Here is a 22,721-nt window from a genome sequence, read left to right on the forward strand (position 1 = left end):
GCTTAGAATCCTGCAGCCTCATTTTCATTCTGGTGTTGTTCTTTCTATGTCTATTTCTGTAGTCTTTGTGTATGTTGTTTTCCTGGCTCTCAGCAAGCCTTTCGAAAGTATCCACCACATGTATGAGGCATTTTGCTAAACTGGGGACAAAAAAGCCAGAAAGGAAAAAGTGGGCTTTTCCTTCAGAGAGCTCCCATTCTGCTGGGGGGAAGGAGGAGGAGGAGGGTGGGGATGGAACACTTTCGAGAAAGGAGAGATTCCAGGCAACTGGAAGAAGGGGGGCTGTTATCCGGAGAAGAAGGAATAGGTGATATGGGAACCACAGATCTGACCTCAGAGGCCAGCTGGACCAATGCTCTTGGTTTAAAAAGGAGGAATCTGAGGCCTAGGAAGGCAGAGGGACTTGTCCAAAGTCACAGAGGTAGAATTTGAACATTTAATAGTTTGGTTCCATAGTTACTGCTTTATCCATCCTATTTACTCTGCATCTGAGCTGAGCTTTGATGGAAACAAAGGGTTCTTTTTTTTTTTTTTTAACCTTCTATCCTGGTATCAATTCTAAGATAAAAGAGCAACAGCAGGAGCTAGTGACTTGCCCAGGATCACACAGCTAGGAAGTGTCTAAGGTCAGATTTGAACCGAGGACCCTTCTGACTGCAGGTCTGGTACTCTATCCACTAGGCTACCCAACTGCTCCAAAACAGAGGATTTTTGTAGGTAAAATGAAGAAGGAGTTGCATTCTAGCCACTGTTAACTTCAATGAGACCCCTTCCATCCCATTTTTGAGTCCTACCTCTTTTGTGAACAAAAGGGCCAATCTGGCCCTTCCACAGTTGCCCCATATAAAGACCCAGTTCTAGAAGGAAGTCTCCATTTTTCCAGGGTATTTTTACTTCATCCATCTAGTCTATCTTTTCACTGACCTTGTGAAACTCTGCCTTCCGACTTTATGAATAGGAAATAATTGAGAATCCTATTTCCCTCAGACGGTTAAATAAATGATGAATGAGTGAATGATGAGTGAGGACTTTCCTGTGACTGGGCTTTCCTCTTTCCTAAAACTTAGTTTCATCCTTTCCAGGTCTTTCTTTGGGTCCTGCTAGGAAGAGGCAAGTCCTCTTGTACAGTATAGTTTGCTCTTGTTCCTTCTGCTTTGTTTCTTTCCCCATCATTCCTAGAACAGGTTGGAATACTTCTAGAACCTGGGGAGAGAGAGAGTGATGAGAAAATCCTGCTGCTTGGGTACCCTGAGAAGGCCAAGCCTAATCAGGCTTCCTGTTCCTCTAAGGAGGGTTCACATGGGAAAGTGTCAGGGAAGGGGAGGGCCTTTGGCTAGGGAAAGGGTGATTGGTGAGGTAGTGAGTAATATCTGCCATCTTTCTGGTTACACAGTCTGTCTCTGCCCTTAGAAGTGTCCACTGGATATAAAGTTCTGGGCTTATGGCTCCGGGTCCTTGGCCTACTTGGGGGGAGCTCAGTCTTGGCCTGTTGAGCTCCCTCACCCTATTCTTCATCCCTGAGAGCTCCCCTGGGCTCAAGAATATGGGTTTCTTATTTCAGATGGTCTCTAGTTCCCAAGGATCATAGGCTTATGAACAAAAATGGATGGAAAAGTACTTATTAAGCCTTTGCTATGTGCCAAACACTGTTGGATACAAAGAGAAAAGCAAGACAGCCCTTGCTCTCGGGGAGCTCATACTCGTTTTCTAGGGAGATAGCACATATAGGGAGGCTTCAGTTATAGTGTGAATGACAAAGTCTGGAGTCCTAAAGAGAGCCTGGAAGGGACTGATCCACTGCCATTAAGAAGTAGGGAGCAAACCTAAGGGTTGTAGTGAAGCAGAGAATTCTGGGTTCTTCAGGTAGGGATGGGGAGGGGGGGGAGAAGAGGGAGAGCATTATTAGGTAGAGAAAATTGGCTGAAAGGTTGGATCCAGGGGAGGGTAGCCCTGCTTGGTATTAGTTTGTTTTTTTTTTTCCTCCAGAGGTCAGCAACACATTTATTATTTTATCATTGAACCTTTTCTTTTTTAAATATTTAATTTTATTTAAATAATTTAGAATATTTTTCTATGGTTACAAGATTCATTTTCTTTCCCTCCCCTCCTATAGCTAATGAACAATTCCACTGGGTTTTACATGTGTCATTGAACAAGACCCATTTCCATATTATTGATAATAATTTTGGCATTAGTTTTACTTAAGGCTCTCTGGGCACTCCCAAATGGGCTTTGTAATTGGTTTAGAAGCTACCACATGCATTTTACAGGGGAGGAACCAAAACCAAGACAGCTTAAGTGATTTGTCCAAAGGTTACACAGATTTGAACTCAGGCTCTCAACCTTCAAATCCAGCCCTGGGCTATAGCGCTGTCTATCAGGCAATCCAGAAACAAGCATCTATTAAACACCTACTGTGTTCTAGTACTCTGCTAGGTGGTGGGAATACAAAGACAAAAATAGGCTCTACCCTCCAAGAGATGACCATATTCTCTAAGGTGAAACAGCACACGCAAAAAAGGGTGGACAAAGTAAATCCAAGGAATTTGATCATTTCAGGGAGAGGAATACACAGTTGGAGGGATCAAGAAAGGACTCCTACAGGAAGGAGATGGTTATTATTATTGTTGAGTTGTTTTTTCAGTTATGTCTGACTCTTCATGACCCCATTTAGAATATTCTTGGTAAAAATATTAGGGCGGTTTGCCATTTCCTTTTCCAGCCCATTTTATAGATGAGGAAACTGAGGCAAATGGGGTTTAAATGACTTACCCAAGGTCACCTATCTGGAAAGTGTCTGAGGTCAGATTTGAACTGAGGAAGACAAGTCTTCCTGACTCCAGAGTAGGCAGACTCAAGCTGAATTTTGAAAGAAGCCCAAGATGGACTGTGGACTGTATACAGTCTTTGAACCAGTCAGGGAGGAAGAAGTAGCTGTTTGGGGGTAACTTTCTTGTGCCCCTTCAAGAGTGTATGATCTTCTCACAATCCAGGCTCCAGAGATTCGGGCTATTGTGGCTGTCTCACTTTGCCTCCCCTAGAAAAAAATGAAAAAACTTCAAGCAACTCTGCTGGCCACAAGGCACATACCTGTCCACCTTCCAGAGAATGGTGGGTGTGTGGCCCCTGTGGTTGGTTTCATGTACAGAACCTCTCACTCTCGTGCATTGCTCAGTCCTCCTCCCTCCCACACATCCAGTCCGTGGCTCCAGTAATAACTGGTAACAGCATGAATAGAAGCAAGGGAGAAGAACACAGATGCCCTGACAACTTAATGGTGATGTTCAGGGCTGAGGTGGGGGGAGGTGAGGGGGGGGAGAGGATTGGAGGTTCAAAGCAGGTGCAGCTGCTGGAGAGGGCAGAGAGTCCACAGCAATGGCCTGGACTTATCTCTGAGCTGCTCAACAAGTATTCAGATGCCAGGGAGGGGAGATGGCTGGGCTGAGGCCATCAGCTAGCCTTTATTCAGGCCCTCTAAGTGCCAGGCACTTGTGCCAAATGCAGGGGATAGAAAGACAAAAGGGAGAGAAGCCTCTTTGCCCCCGAGGAGTTTAAGGACCCCAAAGATGTGAAATGTGGGATCGCCATTGATTCTTTAGTCTGTTCAGATGGGTTTGTGCAGTGGGAGGGGAGCATATGTGTGCCTGCATAGGAGTCTCTGGTTATCAGTCAAGGAAATCTGGGCTCCTTCCGTGGTTGCCTCAGTGGATCATCACAGGTGACTCAGGCCATCTAGAAGAATACAAAAAATTGTGCTGAAGGTGGAAATGTCAGTGTCATTGGATAAGCCTTGGATTTGAAGTCAGAAGCCCAACCTTCCACTTACTAGCTGGGTGACTTTGGCAGGGTTGCTTCAAATCTCAGGGTGTCAGGTTCTTCTGTGAAATGAGGGCTGTTGAGGAGTCTCGCATTCAGATGGATCCTTTTGGTCAGTGATGGACCCAAATACCTTTGCTGACTTGGGACAGCCTGTTCTCATCCCCTAACCACCCCCTCTGTCCAGAATATCCCAACAAAGCAGCCAAGACACCTGTGGAATATCTTCCATGCCATCTCAGTATGATGGAGTGATGCCCTGGGAAGTGGTACAATCTCCAGGTTAACCCACTTGATGGTGTGTTGAATACTTGGCATTTGGCCACTTAGGCTATTGGTGGGGTGAGAAGGATACTGGTACAGCCTGGGCACATCCCCAAGCCACCAGGCAATTTCTAAGACTGAGAGTCCATTGCTGACCGCATGAAAAGTGCCTGTGGCTTTAGTATCCAAGGAAAGCAGTTAGTCCTTTGTCAGGTTTGAATTTTGGTTCCAGACATCATACATAAGTGACTTGGGCCTTCGTTCTTGGTGGCTGGGGGCATTCAAGTGGGAGTGTGTTCCTAGATTGGGCTGGGGTTCTATTCTTTGGGAAAGTAGCCATTTGGAAGGAGAGCTACTACTGTGGGGTTCCTGGCCTGCTAGAGACTGACAGCTGGCTTGCTCTTTATAAATAAACAAGATAGGGATGTCTAGTCCCCTAAGGAGTAAACACCCTACAGGAGAGGACCTAGTTCTTGGGGGTCCTATTAACCCTTTCAGCACCAAGCTCTCATATAGCACCCAGCACTACCGCTTAAGTCTCCTGTTCCTTTGGTAAGCCTGCTGTTTTGTGGGTAGGGGAACTCTGCTATGGTTTAAAAGACTGACTAGTGTTCACAGCAGCAGTCAGGGGGTTAATTGCAGCTCAGAGGCTTCCCATCTTCCTCTGCCTCTTCTCTAAAGGAAGCTTATGGTGAAATTATAGAACCAGACCTGACTTTGAGGACCCTAGTATTAAACGTTGGCTCAGCTTAGCCACAGAACCGCCTCCTTATCCCCATTCCATAGTCCCCTGGCATCGGTGCCTTGGCATCCTCTCTGATGAAAGGTTTGAGGGATCTAAAGTAGGGATGGTTTCCTCTTTCTCCCTAATACCCAATCTTAAGTGTTGGCCCCCCAGGGGGACCAGGATCAGTATAGAAATGGCACTAGGAGGGGAGGGGCTCAGGAAGTGACATCGCTTGGTCTGCCCCCGCCTCCTTATTCCCTATAAAAAGCAGAATGGTGACTCAGAGAAGAGAGTTGGGAGCTTCCTGCCTCCTGCTCCTGCTGTTAATTTTTAGACTTGGAATTAGGCAGGAGGCAAAGGAACCGGCAGCTTGGAATAAGCATCTGACATGTCATTAAACGGGCGGTTCTGAGAATGCAGCTACTGCTTGACTCTAAGCAGCCTCTGAGTGTGCAGCGAGACTTGTGCCTCCTGGGGCTTGGGGGTCCGGTGCAAGAGGGGGTTCTCTAAAGACCCAGCTTCAGCCCAGGGGACTTGTGAATGGTGTGGAGTTAACCATGGCAGCGGGGGGCCGGCGGCGGCGCCCACTGCGCTACCCCTCACTGGCAGCCCTGGTAGAAGATTCTCAGTGGCCTTTCTTGTTCCTTGTCACAGACTTCAGCTACGGGGCCGACGACTACGACGGGGAGGGGAATGAGGAGCAGAAGGTGCCACCCGAGGGCTCGGAGACCATGCCGTACATTGATGAGTCGCCCACCATGTCCCCTCAGCTCAGTGCCCGGAGCCAGGGTAGTGGGGATGGCATCTCACCCACCCCACCAGAAGGTTTGGGACCTGTGGTAGGTGACTCCTTTTTCTTTCTGCCTTGGGGGAAAGTGGGTGCATGGTTCTTAAATGCTGGGAATTGTCAGAGTTGTTTTGTGGAGGGGAGAATGGCTGAAATCCATATTCTGAGCCCCCAGTCCTAGCTTCCCTAAATAGCTTGAGTTGTTGCATTTACTTTGGTTAGCTTATATTTATCTAATCCTGGAGTAATATCTTCGTTGAGATAATTCCCATCCCTTCTGCCGAGTTGCTCTTCTTTCTTCTGCTCACTCTTATAGCTCTCCTATCCGGTCTGCTTCTCTTCTCCCTGTTGTCTGTTCCTCCACCCTGTTTCCTCCTCTTTTTCCACAACCGTCTGCTTAGCTCCTATCTTTTGGTTTTCTCCAGCTTCCTTTTTCTCATTCCTTTTATCCCCTTTCTTCAAAGGAAGAGAAAGAGCAAGAGAAAATGTCATACCAGAGTTCAGACTGACCCCTCAGCTTGCAGCTTTCGTCTCAGTTTGTGAGTGTATGAGAGAGACAGACAGACAAACCGAGACTGAGACAGACATGCTGGGGAGGAGGGGGACCTTAGACTTTCCTTTCCTGGGTTGAAAAGAGACATCTCCCATGCTACATGGCTCTCAGTGATTGATGTCTTTTGGCCATAGGCACCTTTGTGAAAGATTTGCACAGGGTCATTTTCATTCTTGATCTGGGGTCCCAGAATGGTTTATGGGCTCCTCTGTTCTCTTTCTGCATCAGAGAGATGGAGTTTATAGGTTTTTAATGGCTGGGGATTGTCAGGGATAGATTTCACAAGTCTGTCAACTTGGAGGGGGGGGGGGAGAATCATGTATTTTTACTAATGTAGCATGTAACTGAAATTTAGCAGTTCCTTTGATTGTGGATTTTAAAACCCAGCTGATTCTGAGAAGGCATCCATGGGATTCACCCAGTTGCCAAAGAAGTACAGCCCATGACATAAAAGAAGGTTCCGTACGTCTGTCCTAGAGGGTTGGAGCTGCCTCAGGATGAACCCTTGGAATATTGCGAGATGCCCCCTGGCTCCTTTCTCTAGATGCTGTCCTGCTTCCAAAGTACTCAGCCTTGTTTTTGTTTTTAACAAGGAGAGAGAATTTTTTCACCAGGTTCCGCTCACAATAGACCCTAGTTGTTGGCAAGAGGGTGGAGGGTGGTATGGGTCAGGGCCCCCTTTATAGCTGGTTGGGTGCTGCTTCCCAGTGGCTGCTGAGCTCGCTTCTCTTCCCCTTTGGAGTTTGCTCCCCCTCTTCACACGCCCCCTTGGTGGAGGATGGCTGTTAGAGCCTTTGGCAGCAGCGGCCTTGACAACGAGCTTTTCCACTGGGGGGAAGCTACCATGTTGTCATAGCAACTGAGACCCAATGCAGAGAACCACAGAAATGGCATTGCTGCCTGCTGGGCGTGATGGGAGTTTTGGGGGGGGGAGGATATTGGGGATGGGATTTATGCTGATTATTGCTGTTAGAGGGATTACCTTTAGATGAAGTAGGGGAGATGCAGAAGTCTGTTATTAGCCATATTCGTTTGGTAAGAATGAGCAGAGATGCTGATGGCGATAGAGGAAGGCCCAAAGCCATGCCAGCCAGGCTTCCAGGATTCATTTCTCATACACACACCCCCGACTAAAGTCCAGCAAGAGACACTTTTGGTTACTCCTATTCTCCAACCTCTCCCTGGAGCATTGAGATTCAGAATGCCAGAGATGAAAGGTTTCTTAAAAGCCACTGAGTCAGTCAGTCAACAGTTTTTTTAAAAAACCCTCACCTTCCACCTTAGGATCAATATTGGTTTCAAGGCAAAAGTGCAGTAAGGGCTAGGCAATGGGGGTTAAGTGACTTACCCAGGGTCACACAGCTACAAAGTAACTGGGGCCAGCATCAACAGTTATTAAGCCCCTACTATGTGCTAAGTGCTCAGAGTCACACAAATAATAATGTATGCAGATGCAGCCAGCAGGAATATGGTAGACATTGTTTATTTGGTCTTTATGTGGTAGGATGGCAAGGGGGGTGCAGTCAGAATGGTGTGGGGGGTACTAGCTTTGTTTGAGGATCCAGCATAGCATTCCATATGGAATAGGAACTTCGTAGATGTCTATGGAATTGAATTAGCATCCCAGGGTAAGGGTTTAGTTCTAGAAGGAAATTTGGAAGTTTTCAAACCCAGACCCTCATTTTACAGCAGAGAAAACTGAAGCCCAAAATAGAGATGCAACTTGCTTAAATTCTCACAGCTAGTGTCAGAGGTGCAATCTGAACCCAAGTCTTCCTGATTCCAAGCACAGTACTCTCTGATCCAATCAACATTCATTAAGCACCTTCTTATATTTCATGGAAAAATGTAGACCTGGAGGGGGAGGGAGAAGGGGGGAGAGTGGAAGGGAGAAGGAGGGAGAGGGGTTTTTGAAGCTTCCTTCATATTTTGGAAAACTGTCAAAAGATTTTAAAAGGCTCCCATCTTCCTGGCCATCTCCTCTTGCATTTTCATGCCCAGCTGCCTTCTGCCACTTCACGGGTGCCATCTAGTGTGCCCCAGTGGTACTACTGTTTACATCTTGGGGTGTCTGTATTCAGACTAGATGAACTGAAACCCTCCAATCCAATCTCCACTTTGCCCCCCATTTCACAAGGATGGCTTGAAAGAGATGGGGCTGTTGAGCCCAGGGAAGAGAAGATTTAGGAGGAATACTGTTACAAAAGGGATTCTATTTGTGCCTCTTGGCCCCAGAGGGCAGAACCAAGAGGACTCATTGCAGCTCAGTGTAAAGAAAAATTTCACAGCCATTCAAGCTGACACAGAGCAAATGTCCTGCCTCTTTTCCATTGGATGTCCTCAGGTGGAGGCAAGATGACCACTTGTGGGGTATGTCATGGTTGGCAGTTCTCTTCATTTGGTATTAAGACTCCCTAGCATCTTTGGACCCCTTCCTTCTCTTAAGATTCTCTGAAGATAGGAAAGAGAAGTGAATTACCCAAGCTCACCCAGCTAGTTAGTAGCAGAGCTAAAAATCAGCAAAATGTTCTATAGAAGAGCAGAAAGAAGGCTGGACTTGCTATCCAAAGGTTTAAATCCTGTCACTACTGCTTACTACCTATGTCACTTTAGGCAAAGTCCATTCCCTGGCCTCAGTTTCCTCCTTTATAAAATGAAGAGGTTGGATTTGATGGACCTGAAAGCCCTTTCTAGCTTTAAATCTATGATTCTTTCATCAGAATCCTGATTTCCTCTCCCCTAATCCATTATCACTAGACCAAACTACAAAGACCTAGGTGCAAGTTGGGGGAATTCTCCCCAGTAAGCACCACCTATTTTTTATTCCTGTTTGTTCTAACATTGTTTCCTGAGAAATTCTAACAGTCACCCCACATTTGGTCTGTCCATAGCTTCCCAGTGGCCATTTACCTCCTCTCTCAGCTTTGCTTCAGCTAACTGGAAGACTGAGATAGCAGAATGTGGTCCCCTTTGCTTCAGACATCAAAAGCTTTTAATTACCTCCTGACTCTTTAATTGCCACAGTTAGCATCCTATTGGTGCCTATGCCCTACTAATCTACTCCCTCAGAGGGGCAAAGACCTCTCTTTTCTGGAGTCCCCAGAGCTGTTACAATGAAATAAAGAAACGGAATAATTACATCTAGACAAGTGATTTATTTAGCAAGGCTTTCAGGTGCAGAACCAAATCGGGCCCTAAGCTCTCGGTTGCCAAAGACCCAGCACCTTAGTTTTAACAGAGTTAATATACAGTTTGGAGGGAGTAAAAAAAAAAGGAAAAATAGAATTATAGAGATTGAGACACCAGGCTTATTGTGGGTGAAAGGACTGGGAGACACTGAGGTGAGAGGGAAAGCAAGAGTTTTGTGACAGTCCTTAAAATGGGTAACCTTTGGAAAGGGGAGGAATCTTCAAAGTTATGATTGTCATTTGTGGACTCCCTGGCATTTTGATTGCCTTCCCTAATTCTAACCTTTTCTTCTTCGGCTCTACCTTTTAGTCCAGTGATTTACTTTGAATCAGTGCCCCTTGTCCCCTCCCTTGATGTTTCCCTTTTTAGTCCCTCCCTTTTTCTTCCCTCCCCCTCCCCCCTCTCTTTCCCTCCCTTTTTGTTCTCCCTCCCCCCCTCCCCCCCTTGGTTTTCCCTTCTCCTTACCCTTGTTGGGTAAGATAGAATTCAAGATCCCAATGGATCTGGATGTTTTTCCCTCTCAGAGTTGATTTCCCTGAGATTGAGGTTTAAGTAACCCCCCCCCCTCTCTTCCTCTCCTTCTTATAGGAGTTTTCTTCCCCTCCCCTTCCCATGTGAATCTTTGTGTGAGAACCATTATTCTATTTGGTCTTTCTTTACCCCCTATTTATACATTACATTTTCCCCACATGTTAGTATACATAGATTGATATAAATGTAGTCCTTATAGAAGAGAGTTTGAGTAAAAGAAGAAGATAACATTTTCCGGAAAGGGGAGGAATCTTAAGACTTCTCCAAAAGCAGCTGAAACTTAGCTTCACAAAATGGTGGATAAAAGCAAAATGGAGTCACTAATGTTATTTTTAATATAACACAGCCTGATCTTTGGGCAAAGGAATTAAATGTTCCTGGCAAAAGTTTCCATCAGTCTGATGTGGCAGAGCCACTCCCCATCAGGGTTTCCTGTTGTGAGCCTGAGAGCCTGGGGGATTTGGGGCTAGACATGACCATTGTTCTGGCTACTCTTATCTCTGGGCAATAACACCAGTCTGGTGTTCATTGACATCCACAACCAACTGTTGTTTCTGCTCTGGGCACGAATGCCTGACATTTGGTCTTACTGTCATTTTCTTCTTCCTGGGCAATATACCCCTGGAGGGTTTAGGAAGAGAATGTAAGATCTGATTGTTTAGACCAGCAGTTCTTAACTTCTCAATTTGTAGCAATGAGAATACATAATGCATATCAGGTATTTACATTCTGAATTATAACTGTAGCAAAATCACAGTTTTGAAGTAGCCACGAAAATAATTTTTTGGTTTGGGGTCACTGCAACATGAGGAACTGTATTGCGGGGTCACGGCATTAGAAAGGTTGAGAACCACTGGTTTAAACAGAAGCCAGGTTGGAGAGGGCATATTAGTTCCAAAAGTTTAAAAGGATGAAGTCAGGATAAGGTCCTTTGCCTATATCTTAAAAAAAAACCCCAAAACCCTAAAACAATAACAACTACTATATTTATATGGTACTTTATTCAGATGGAGGACCATGGTCAAGTCACTGGCTATCTCTGCCTCAGTTTCCTCCTCTGGAAAATGAGGATAATCAGATTTGTGCTTCTTTTCACTCTCCAAGGATTATACTAAGGAAATTGCTAGCCCTTTGCAGAAACCTACAAATATGAGTTATTATTAGTTACATTAAAAAAAAAAAACCTTTATCTTCTGTCTTAGAATCAACATTGTGTATTGGTCCCAAAGCAGAAGAGAGATAAGGGCTAGGCAATAGGGGTTAAGTGACTTGCCCTGGATCACACAGCTGGGAAGTATCTGAAGGCAGATTTGAACCCAGGTCCTTCTGTCTCCAAACCTGTGCTACCTGGCTGCCCCAAGATTATCCCTCTTTTGAAAATGAAGGCAATATGGAAATAGGTCTTGATCAATGACACAAGTAAAACTCAGTGGAATTGTGTGGTGGCTACGGGGGTGGGAGTGGGAAGAATCATGGAATCATGGAAAAATATTCTAAATTAATTAAATAATTTTTTTCTATTTAAAAAAATGAAGGAAACAGAGGCTCAAGAATTCACTTAAAGCTTCCTAAAAAGACACAACTAGTAATTGACAAAAGCAAAATTTGAAATATCATAGGATCCCACCTTTCTCTGAGGCCACCAGTGTAACTCCCTTGTTTTATAGATAAAGATACTGAGACCCAGGCAAGTTTAGTGCCTTCATATAGAGGCAGGACTTGAATCCTGGTCTTTTGACTCCCAAATCTGTTACTCTGTCTACTATGCCATGTGGCCTATAACTAATAGGCTTGTGGTTTAGGGTTTGATACTTCAGAAATAAAATGTATCCCCTAAGTGATCCACAATGCTCTATTAAGCTTTTTTTTTTTTTAAACCCTCGCCTTCTGTCTTAGAATCAATACTATATATTGGTTCCAAGACAGAAGAGCAGTAAGGGCTAGGCAATGGGGTTCAAGTGACTTGCCCAGTCATAACTAGGAAATATCTGAAGCCAGATTAGAACCCAGGTTGTCCTGATTCTAGGCCTGTTGGTTTATCCACTGTTCTACAGAGCTGCCCCTGTCTTCTGACTTCTGGCAGAGGCTGGGTTGGCAGTGGTTGAATGCTGGAGATTTCAAAAAAGGAAGAAAATAGATTCTGCATACTATTCAGATGAGTTTTTCCAACATTATTAAAAAATGATTTATAAGCACTTAAAAGGGAATCATGGGCTTCTTAAAAACAGTGTTTTTCAGACTACTTATTTCTTTTTATAACAGTTATTAGACTGGTATATTGAAGCATGTCTTGGATACCTGGATTCCAACAAGACCTTTGACAAAGGCTCTCAAAGTGTCCTTTTGGACAGGTTGGAGAAGTGCAGATTAGATAATAGTATAATCAGATGAATTCAGTACTAGATTCCAAAAGAGCAACAATTAATCAATCCTTATTAACCTGGAGAGGTGCCTTTAGCACTCTAATTTTGTCTCTAAATTATTCAGCATGAGGATCCTAGCTCCCAGAATCCCTGATTTAGAAAGAAGGATCCTTAGAGTCTACCCTCCTCCCCCATTTAATAGATGAAGAAACTGGGAGATTCCGTGATTTGCATGGGAGTCATACATCTGATATCACAGAGAGCATTCTTTTCAGATTTCTGACGGCATGGAGTTAAGCAGGACGAACAACTAATAAATGGGAATGGAGATGGGAAATTCAGGGTCCAAAAGAGTCAGGGCAAGCTTAAACAATGAGATGAATGGAAAAAAAGATAAAATTTAATGTTGATGGATATAAAATCTTACATTTCAGTTAAAAAACAACAACAACAATGTATAAGTACAAGACAGAGCAAGTACAGCTAGACAGAAACTGAAAAAAAAATCTGGGGGTTTTAGCGCCTGCAAAGCGAACATGAGTCAACAGTATGATGTGGGAGCCAAGAAATGTACTGTGATTTGACTTCCTTAGGAAAGGTTTGTTATTCAGAATAGAGAGAGGGTGATAATCTGCTCAGCCTGGGTCACACCATTTCTAGAGAATAGTACTGGGTTCAGGGCACCAGGTTTTGGGGAGGATGTAGCCCATCTATGGTCCATCCAGAGGAGGAGGATTTGAGGATGGCCAGAGAACCCGAAACCAGCCATGCAAAGATAGGCAGATGGAGCTGGAGGTTTGGAACCTGGAGAAGAGGAGATTGGTTGGTTGGAAAGAGGAGAGGCATGATGCCATCTCTTAGTATGTGAGGAGGGATTTCCTTAATCCTAGAGAAGCGTGTCATGGTCATTATGAGACTGGCCTTGGCCTCAGAAGGACTAAGTTTTAATCCTGCTTTGGACAACTCTTGATCTGAATAATAGCCAGAGGCCAAGGTGGAGAGAAGATTTCAGTTCCAGTATGTATGGATGAAGTTAAGATATAGAAGATATACAATAAATAAAAGCTATTTATTTTAGCACCTATTCTGTGCCAGAAACCAGAAGTTCTCCGAATACAAAGAAAAGCAAAAAGACTCCCTGCCCTCAAAGGGCTTACAGCTTGATATATGGATACAAAATAATTCAAGAAGTTTAATATAAGGTTGTTTGAGAGGAGTTAGGAGGAGGGGAAATATCAGGAAAGGCGGTTTTAAAAGCAGAGATTCACTTTTTTTGGTGCCCTGGACCAGTCTAGGGAAGCCTGTGGACTCCTCAGAATATTGTTTTTAAATCCATAAAACATTATCTGAAAAATTGCAACAGAAACCAAAGGCTGGTGTGGGGGGGTGTAATTTTGTTTTCCATTCAAGTTTGAAAAACCCTTGAAATCTATCCATGGACCTCTAGGTTATGAATGCTCAGTGTAGAAATTATTTTGAAAGAAGTTAGGGATTATCAAAGTCATCAGTGAAGAGAGAATGCATTTCAGGCATGGGTATGGAGGAAGGAGGTATAGGGTACCATGTGTTAAGATACAGGGAGGAAATTGTACTAACCTGTAGAATATGAGAAAAATATTATAGAATGAGACCAGAAGAAAGCAAGCACTTTATTTATTTATTTTTTAAATCTGAGAATCAATCCTGTGTATTGGTTCCTAGGGAGCAGAGCTGTAAGGGTTAAGCAGTGGAGATTAAATGACTTGCCCAGGGTCACACATCCAGGAAGTGTCTGAGGTCAAATTTTAACTCCTATCTCTGACCTAGTTCTCAATCCAAGGCAAACATTTATAAAGTGCTTAATTTGTGCTAAGCCCTGTATGAAGTTACAAAGATAGATCAGTGCCAATAGGTAAAGGACTTTAAAAGCTGAATTTCACCCTAGAGGTAATAGGGAGCCCCTGGAGTTGATGGAGCAAGGGAGTGAGGTGATCGAGACCTTCACTCAAGGAAAATGTGGGTGTTTTGGAATGGAGGAGAAGCCTGAGTCAGGAAAGCCAATTAAGAGGCCATTGATGTTGTTCACACAACTAAGCTAAGATCACATTAAGTTTCTTGGCTGGTTAACTTTTTGTAGTGTTGTTATTATTATTATATTTTCTATTGTTATTATTTCTATACTGTTACTATTTCATGCTTGGGAAGTAGTGGATCCCTCTGCATTTGAACAAAGGCTTGGATGGCCAAGTGAGCAAGGATGCTACAAAGGAAGACTCACGTTAGATTGAGATTGAGTTTGAGCTCTGAGGCACCCAGCATTCAAATAGTCTGAGACTTTATGACTGAATCTGGCCTTTGAGATGCTCTGGGGCTCAAAGTGACTTCTAATATTGATAGACTATTACCTAGTAATATATTTTATAGTTTCTAATAATATGAAATGTTTGTAAAGCACTTAGCACAGAGCCTGGTACAGAGGAGGAGGTTCATATGTGCTTGTTCCTGGGACAGCTAGGAGGCTCAGTGGATGGAGAGCCTGTCCTGGAATCAGGAGGTCCTGGGTTCCAATCTGGCCTCAGACACTTTTGTGACCCTCAGACAGTTTTGTGACCCTGGGCAAGTTACTTATTCCCTATTGCCTAGCCCTTGTGGCTCTTCTGCCTTGGAACAGATTCTTAACTAGAAAAGACAGAAGGTAAGGGGGGGGGGGGAGCAATTCAACCACACTAATCACATATTGACTGAATCCAATGGTATATGCAGTGGTTCTTGCCCATAGGTGTGAAGAAGGGAGAAAAAAACAGTAGTTTCTCTTGATGTCATAGAAGGATGATCTGCATGGGTGATGATAACACCCACTTTGTTCAGATCCTGAATCCTACATTTAAAGGTTCATCATTTATCATTGCATTTGATGTTCCTAAAACCTGGTGAAGTATATAAGGAAGTTGCTATCCCATTTGGAGATAGGGGAACTGAGGCACAGAGGTTATAGGGTTTCACAGGCAGCCAGCATGTAAACTCAGACCATTTTACTCCAGACCATGTCCCTTTCCTGGCCTTCACACCACTTCCTTCAGAGCCAGAACTTTATACTGGCTCTCCTCTCTACTACCCTGTGTGACTTTGGGGAGGTCACTTAATATCTCTGTTCTTCTGTAAAATGAAAGGGATTGAAGTAGAAAGTTCTGAGGTCTCTTTCCTTTCTGATCATTGGATCCAGGGAATGTTATTCACATCATGTCTGTCACTCCCTCTGAAGAGTCTCAGTTTGGGTTTTTCTGGCCTGCTTGTTATCGAGTATTTCTCCACTAGCTGGTGCTAATGAGTCCTGATTGTGGATTTATGGTTTTCATTTAGCTTTTATTTCTGTTTGGGAAAGGATTAAGCAACCATTCAACTCTAGGCTACCAGGAATGGAGGAAAAATCATTTATTATATTACCTAGCCCCTGCTGGGTACAGAAACCAGCCAGGAAGGTGGACCCTGCCCTCAGGGAGCTTATATTCTAGGAGGGGGGAAGGGGAAGAAATAAAGAGTAGTGGCTTCATTCATCCCTCTGGCCCCATGTCCTCAACGTTCAGCAGAGCCTTGTGAAGGAGCCCACTGGCTAGAGGAACAGGAATTTGGGGTCCCTCCGAGGTGGAGACTTTGTTACTGATAGCTGCGTTCTAGTACCCAGTGACTGAAGGATTTAATTCTGGATCTCAGCTTTTGATAGCTACAAGACCCAGCTCCTAGAGTTGTGTGTGCCTGAGAAAAGGGTAGCAAAGATGTAGGCAAAGGTGTGATGTGGCGGAAAGAATGGTGAACGTGGAGGCAGGAGGGGTCTGTATTCAAGCCTTTCCTCTGACATTTTCCTAGCTGTATGACCATGGGCTAGTCACTTGGCTACTCTGTTGCTCCAGGAAAATGGGAATGATAAGATTAAAAGTTCTTTTTTATATTTTGAATCCCTATCTTCCAATCATCTTTTGAGAGGACAACCAACATGCTTTCTATTATACATACATGTGAACTCAAGGAAAACATGTTCATATTAACTATGTTGTAAAAAACCCCAAGAAAAATAAAGTTACAAAAGATATGGTTCAGTATGATGATGATGAATATAATTGTATTTTAATATTTTGTAACATAATTATGTCATAGGTTAATGTTTAACAACAGTAATTTAACAATTGGTTTAATTGACTTTAATAATTTGATGATTGGTGATATAGTATCATTGATGGTTGATTAATTATTATTAATATATGACTATATTAATAGTTAGAACTGTCCAAGAGAAGAACAGGCTTCTTTAGGAGGTTAGTTCTCTGGAGGTTTTGTCAGATCATCAAATCTTAAAGACCACTTAGTCCAACCCACCCATACTTTACAGACAAGGAAACTGAGGCCTTGGAAAATGAACTAATGTGTACAATATTACACAAATAGTCATCTTCCAAGGTGGGATTTGAACCCAAATCATGTGTCTTCAGACTCAGAGGCTCAGACCATTTGTTATAGAGGGAATTATTGGTCATGCTTTGTGAGTGGGATGAAATGACTTCTAAGGTCCCTTCAGATTGAAATTATATAATTTTACAGTAGAAAAAGAGCCTGAAAAATAAATCCATTAACTTAAAATTAAAAAAATTAAAAGAGCCTGGGGTCTCAGAGCTGTATTTACCTTGTAAATTTGAGTATAAATAATGATTTCTCAGAGGAGATGGGGGAGAATGGGAAGTCTTATAATGCCATGACCCAAAGGGCTCCAATGTTCGATTCTATCCCAGTCATCACAGTAGCTAAATTTGCCATTATATGTGGTGCTCTGCACTCATGGCCCCCCACTTTTACTAAGAAGGGAGAGAGTTGCAGTCTCATCTCTTTTTAGGGCCGTGCTTGGTCATTAGGACTTGTTCGCAACGTTTAGTATTAGTTGTTGAGGGGCTACACTTTGCTGTAATCATCTTGCCTGGGATTGCCCTGGTTCTTCTGACTTGACTTAGCATCAGTTCCTATAAATCTTCTCTGGATGCCACCTATAGAAGAGACCAGCAAATGGGAGAGTAGTGTGAGGAAGGCTTTGGGAAAAAATCATTAGAAAAGGGAGAAGTGACTGATTACTGCTTTCTGAATGTTGGCCAAAGGTACATCCTGTGGAAGAAAGAATGGGCTCGCTCTGGAGAGTTTCAGAAGGCAGAACTCATGAATTTGTGCCATCTAGTTTGGACTCAGTGTAAGAAGGAACTTCTTGTCAATTAGAAAGAGAAAAAAGAAATGGAATGGGCCACTGTGGGCGGAGGGTAGGGTGGGGAAGGGGAAATGATAGTAATAATAATAAAATGGTAATGATATTTTGAGCATTTTTCAGACCTTATTTCATTTGAGTCTAAAAATGACTTTGTGCAGTACTATAGGTGTTATCTCTATTTTACAGATGAGAAATCTGGGACTCAAAGCAGTTGAAATGTCCTGGTCACACCCTAGTGCCTGAGACTGGATTTGAACCCAGATCTTCCTGATTTCAAATTAAACACTCCCACTGCTATGCCATCCATTACCACTTAATAAAGCTCTCAGTTCAGGGGCAGCTGGGTGGCTCAGTGTATTGAGAGTCACACCTAGAGACAAGAGATCCTGGGTTCAAATGTGACCTCAGACACTTCCCAGCTGCTTGACTCCCATTGCCTAGCCCTTACCGCTCTTCTGCTTGGGAGCCAATGCACAGTATTGACTCTAAGACAGAAGGTAAGAGTTTAAGAAAAAAAAGCTCCCAGTGGAGTGAATGTATGCTTCTTAAGAACAGGGGCTGTCTTTTGCCTGCCTTTGTATCACCATCACTTGGTATAGCCTCACCTAATAAATGCACATAGACTTTTTAAAAAAAAATTAATTAATTTTTTTAAACCCTTACCTTTTGTCTTGGAGTCAATACTGTGTATTGGTTCCAAGGCAGAAGAGTGGTAAGGGCTAGGCAATGGGGGTCAAGGGACTTGCCCAGGGTCACATAGCTGGGAAGTGTCGGAGGCCAGATTTGAACCTAGGACCTCCCATCTTTAGGCCTGGCTCCCAATCCACTGAGCTACTCAACTGCCCCCCTACACACACACACACACATTGACTTTTGATCATGTTAAATTCAAGATTTTTATTAAGCATCTACCTCATGCCAGAAATTGGGGACTACAAAGGCAAAAATGAAGTCTTTGTTCTCTAAGAGAACTGGGGACTGGTAGGAATGGATGCTGCCTCTTTGACACCAGAAACAGAAGCAGAGCCTCTGTGACTTTTGGGAATATTGTAAAGACCAATTTTCTGCATTGGGTGAGAAACTGAGAGAGATGATTAGATGATGTCCCCATTTTGCTCTCGGATTTTATGGTTTGATTCACAAAAACACAGATCATGAGCTGGAAGGGACCTTTGTAGACCATCTAGTACAATCCCTTCATTTCACAGATGAGGAACAGCAGCTCTTAAAGGTTTTGTCACTCATCTTCCAAATTCAACATTCTTTCCCTTGAGAGACTATTTTGTTATTGTTGTTTAATCATTTTCAGTCCTGTCCATCTCTTTGTGACCCCATTTAGGGTTTTCTTGACACAGAGACTAAAGTAATTTCTTTCTCCAGCTCATTTGACAGATGGGGAAACTGAGGCAAACTTGACTCCAGGCCCAACACTCCATCCCCCTGTGCCACCCAGATACCATCATCCTAGATTAAGGCAGGAGAGGGGGGAGGGGGAGAGAGAGAGGGAGAGAGAAGAAGAAATACTCTGAAGAATGGACAGGATCTGAGAGTGAGGGAGGGGGACAGCAAAGGAGTCAAGGATGACTCCACAATTTTAACCCCAAGGGAGACAGAAATGGGGAAGTCGAGAGAGGGAAACTAGTTTAGGGTAGAAACTGAGAACGGTGGTTTGGGACATTCTGAGTTTGAGGAGTACACAGTGGAGTATTTATAGGTCCAAGAGGCAGAGATTCGAGCCTGGAGCTTGGGCTGGAAAGAGAGGAGTCTGGTTCAACCTTGAGAAAGGATGAGTTCACAAAGAAGGTGTGGAGGGAGATTATGGAAAGGAACAGCAAAGGGCTGAAAGTGGTGCTGGGGGAACATCACCATTCAGAGGGTAGAAGGAGATAAGAGGAACCAGGAAAGGAGAACTAGGGGAGCAACTACAGTGTCCCAAAGCCAAAGGGAAGAGCAGGGTAATCCACTGTGTCACACACACCCAGAGCCATCAAGAAAGGACTCCTGCCAAAAGGATTTGTTTAAAAAGGTGGTTGTTGACTTTGGGGAGAGTGGTGGGGATGGAAGCCAGGTGCCAACATGGTGAGGAAATGGAAGATCTGGGTAGAAATAGCCACAAAAACTGGTTGGTAAGAAAATGGAAGATTCAAGTATATAGTGGTCATGTGGGCAAAAACGGAAGAAATCTTCGTGTGAAAATTTCCTAAAGCACACTTGTTCTGAGTCAGAGTCTAGGTTTAATGCTTTTAGCGTGTTCTAGGTGGTATAGTGGATAGAGTGGCAGACCTAGCATCAGGAAGATTTGTCTTCCCAGGTTCAATTCTGGCCTCAGATGTTTATTAGCTGTGTGAATGTAGGCAAGTCACTTTACCCTATTTGCCTCAGTTTCTCTGAGCTGGAGAAGGAAATGGCAAACCACTTGTCTCTTTGCCAAGAAAAAAGGGCCCATGAAGAGTCAGACACTAAAAACAACTGAACAAATAACAAACTGTGTGACTTCTGGATATACTTTGCTTTGTTTCCTTTTCTGTAAAATCAGGGGTTATTGGACCAGGTGTGTTTGGTGTTGGAAAAAAAAGTGCTGTATCTGGAGTCAGGGGATGCTTGGGTTCAAATTCCATGTCTGTCACTTACTCTCTTGATTATGCTTTCAGAAGGGACCCTTACTCCTCTGTTTCTATGAGCCGAGGAGCTATGGAGCTTCCCCTGGAAAGGATTTAGTGGAGGGCAATACTGGGAAGCCCTGAAGGACCACAAGGATAGCAGTTCTTCCAGTAGCTCTAACCCTTCCTGTAGGACTACGAGTTCTGCTTAGTTTTCCTCTGTGCCCCTAGAGCACCCAGTAAGGCTGTATGTCCTGCAGGTGCTCAGTTAAGGGCTTTCCCTTTTTTAAATCAGAACTCAGATTTCAATGTTGACGAGAATTTCCAAGTGAGAAAAGTCCCTTTACCAGTGCTGATCAGTACTTGTTCAGCAGCTTGTCCCTTTAGAGTCACTGAGAAGTGAACTCTCTTGCCCAGGGGCACTTAGCCAGGACAGGTGGACTTCCTTGACTCAGAGTTCCTGCTCTTTCCTCATCTTTAACCCTTTCCATCAAGGCTTCCCTTCATACCTGAGAAGGGAAAAATAACAATCCTATCTCACTTGGTCCTCACAATGTCATAGATCCTGAGAGGTAGGTGCTGTTCCTCTTCCCATTTTACAGATGAGGAAACTGAAGCAAGCAAAGGTCAAGCGATTTGCCCTACATAACATAGCTAGTAAGTATCCGAGGCTAGATTGAACCCTGGTCTTCCTGACTTCAGGCCCTGTTCTCTGCACTATGGAGCCACCTAGCTGTTTTCCTTTATCTTTAATCTTTATACCAAGAACTCTCTATACACTTGGCATAGTTCTCCCTAGCCGCTTTTCAACAAATGCTACTTATTTTGCCCTCCACACCCCAATGACCAAGATTTCCTATACTCCCACAGGAACCACGTAAGCCACCTTCTCAAAGGCTACCATGTCTGGCTAGAATGGTGAGGAGCCTGGCACAACCCTGACCCAGGGCAGACCATTCCAAGGGTGGGAAAGGAAGGGTGGAAAGAGGCTCTTCCCTCCCCACAGCTGGAAAAGAAAAACAATCAGCCCTGGGTTTTTTTGGACTAAAAAATTAAAAAATCTGGTGGAAGGACAGGTCTGCTGGAAGCACAGAGGTCCAAGTGGGCTTCTTGCCATATTCATGAGCACGATGAACAGGGCTTCCCTTCAGCATGGCCTTTCTCCTCCTGGCTCCATGAGCCAATCTATTGGAATTGCCAGGCTTGGGGGCAAGAGTTCTGATTTCCCAAAGCCCCCAGAGGGCCCCTCTGCCAGCCAATCTTGGGCGGTGGCAGGGGGTGGTGGTCTTCCCTGGCAGAGCTCAGCTAAGCCCCACCCATAGTTTCCTAAGAACTTCAGGACTTGGCTCCTTCCCCCTTGTCCCTGGGTTTTCCCTTGGCCCAGCCCTAGGGATGGTTATAAATAGCTTTAGTCCATCTGAAGGGCCCTTTCAGCTACAATTCCACATTTGGTTTGGAAGAGAGAGGCTGTTCCCAGGGCTTGGGAAAGGACAACACCCGGTGCTCTGTGTCATGCCCATGGGCTAGGGGCCTTAGAACTGGGGACCCTCACTCTCTTTTCCTACTGCTCTTTTTCCCATCCAACATTTGCTGGCTCCTAAGACATGATGATCAGATCAACCCTCCCAAATAGAAGAGAAAAGGTGAAAATCAGAAAGATGAAGACCCCACAGGCCATGGTCTCCCTCTCTGACAACTCCACCCTGCCCCAGCAAGGGAAGTTTACTATTCCAATAACAAACACTTCAATGAAATTCTCTAGGCCTGGACCCCCAAATCCTGGTGGTCACCTGGCTCTGGGGTCAGGAGAACCTGAATTTAAATTCTGTGTCTGATGCTTACTCCCTTACCTTTTGGGTAGAGCACTACATTTGCATCTCTCCACATCTCAGTTTCCTCATCTGTAAAAATAGATTAGACTAAATGACCTCTGAGATTCCACTAACCTAGGTTACTCCCTACCATCTTTCTCTCCTTAAATAACCTTGTATTACTTATCTGTGCCCATATTTTATCTCCAGTTCCCTCCTCCACTCTGTAATAGAATGCAAACTCTTCGGGAGCAAGGACAATTTTATTTATGCCTTTGTAGCCCCAGTGCTTCGCACACAGTTGGTGCTTAATAAAACTATGTTCAATTCAGTCTCTTCACTGAGAGCCCTATTCCTGGATCTTTTAATAAGCAGCTAAGTGACACAGTAGATAGTATGTGCCAGACTTGAAGATGGGAAAACTTCAGTTGGCCTAAATTGGAGAGGTAGGAGTGGGGAGGTTTAACAATTTTGCCTGTCCTGGACCCCTTGGACAGTGTCTGGGGAAGGCTGCAGACCCTTTCTCAGAATCATGTTTTTAAATACACAAAATCAAACTCAGAATTACAAAAGAAATCAGTTATTAAGATAGTTATCAAAATACTTTTACAATAAGTTCACGGACCCCTAAGTTAACATTGTCTGCACTAAGTTGCTCCTACTCCTTTTAATGTGAATGCTACCATCAGATATTGGGGGGGGGGGTTCAAGGGAGTAAGTGATAGAGGTGGGATTTGAACCCGAGGGTCCTCTGACTCCAGATACAGCATTTCCTCCCACCTCCCCCAGCATCACAAACACAAAGTTTCAAAACTTTTACTTCAAGTATGCCCTCTTCCTCTTCCTATCCCTTCCTCAC

General features: G+C 44.1%; 1 protein-coding gene across 3 annotated transcripts in view; it reads left to right on the plus strand.

Moving 5' to 3' along the window:
- The window catches only part of ABR (ABR activator of RhoGEF and GTPase), a 301,088-nt gene that overhangs the window by 128,206 nt on the left and 150,161 nt on the right, over positions 1 to 22,721 (plus strand). For all 3 annotated transcript variants that reach the window (XM_007485730.3, XM_056819590.1, XM_001364304.4), the window contains exon 2: positions 5,462 to 5,646. In XM_007485730.3, coding sequence (XP_007485792.2) covers positions 5,462 to 5,646 — 185 coding nt within the window. The remainder of the gene's footprint in view (positions 1 to 5,461; positions 5,647 to 22,721) is intronic.

Source organism: Monodelphis domestica, chromosome 2 (genome assembly GCF_027887165.1).
Source record: "Monodelphis domestica isolate mMonDom1 chromosome 2, mMonDom1.pri, whole genome shotgun sequence".
NCBI lineage: Eukaryota > Metazoa > Chordata > Mammalia > Didelphimorphia > Didelphidae > Monodelphis > Monodelphis domestica.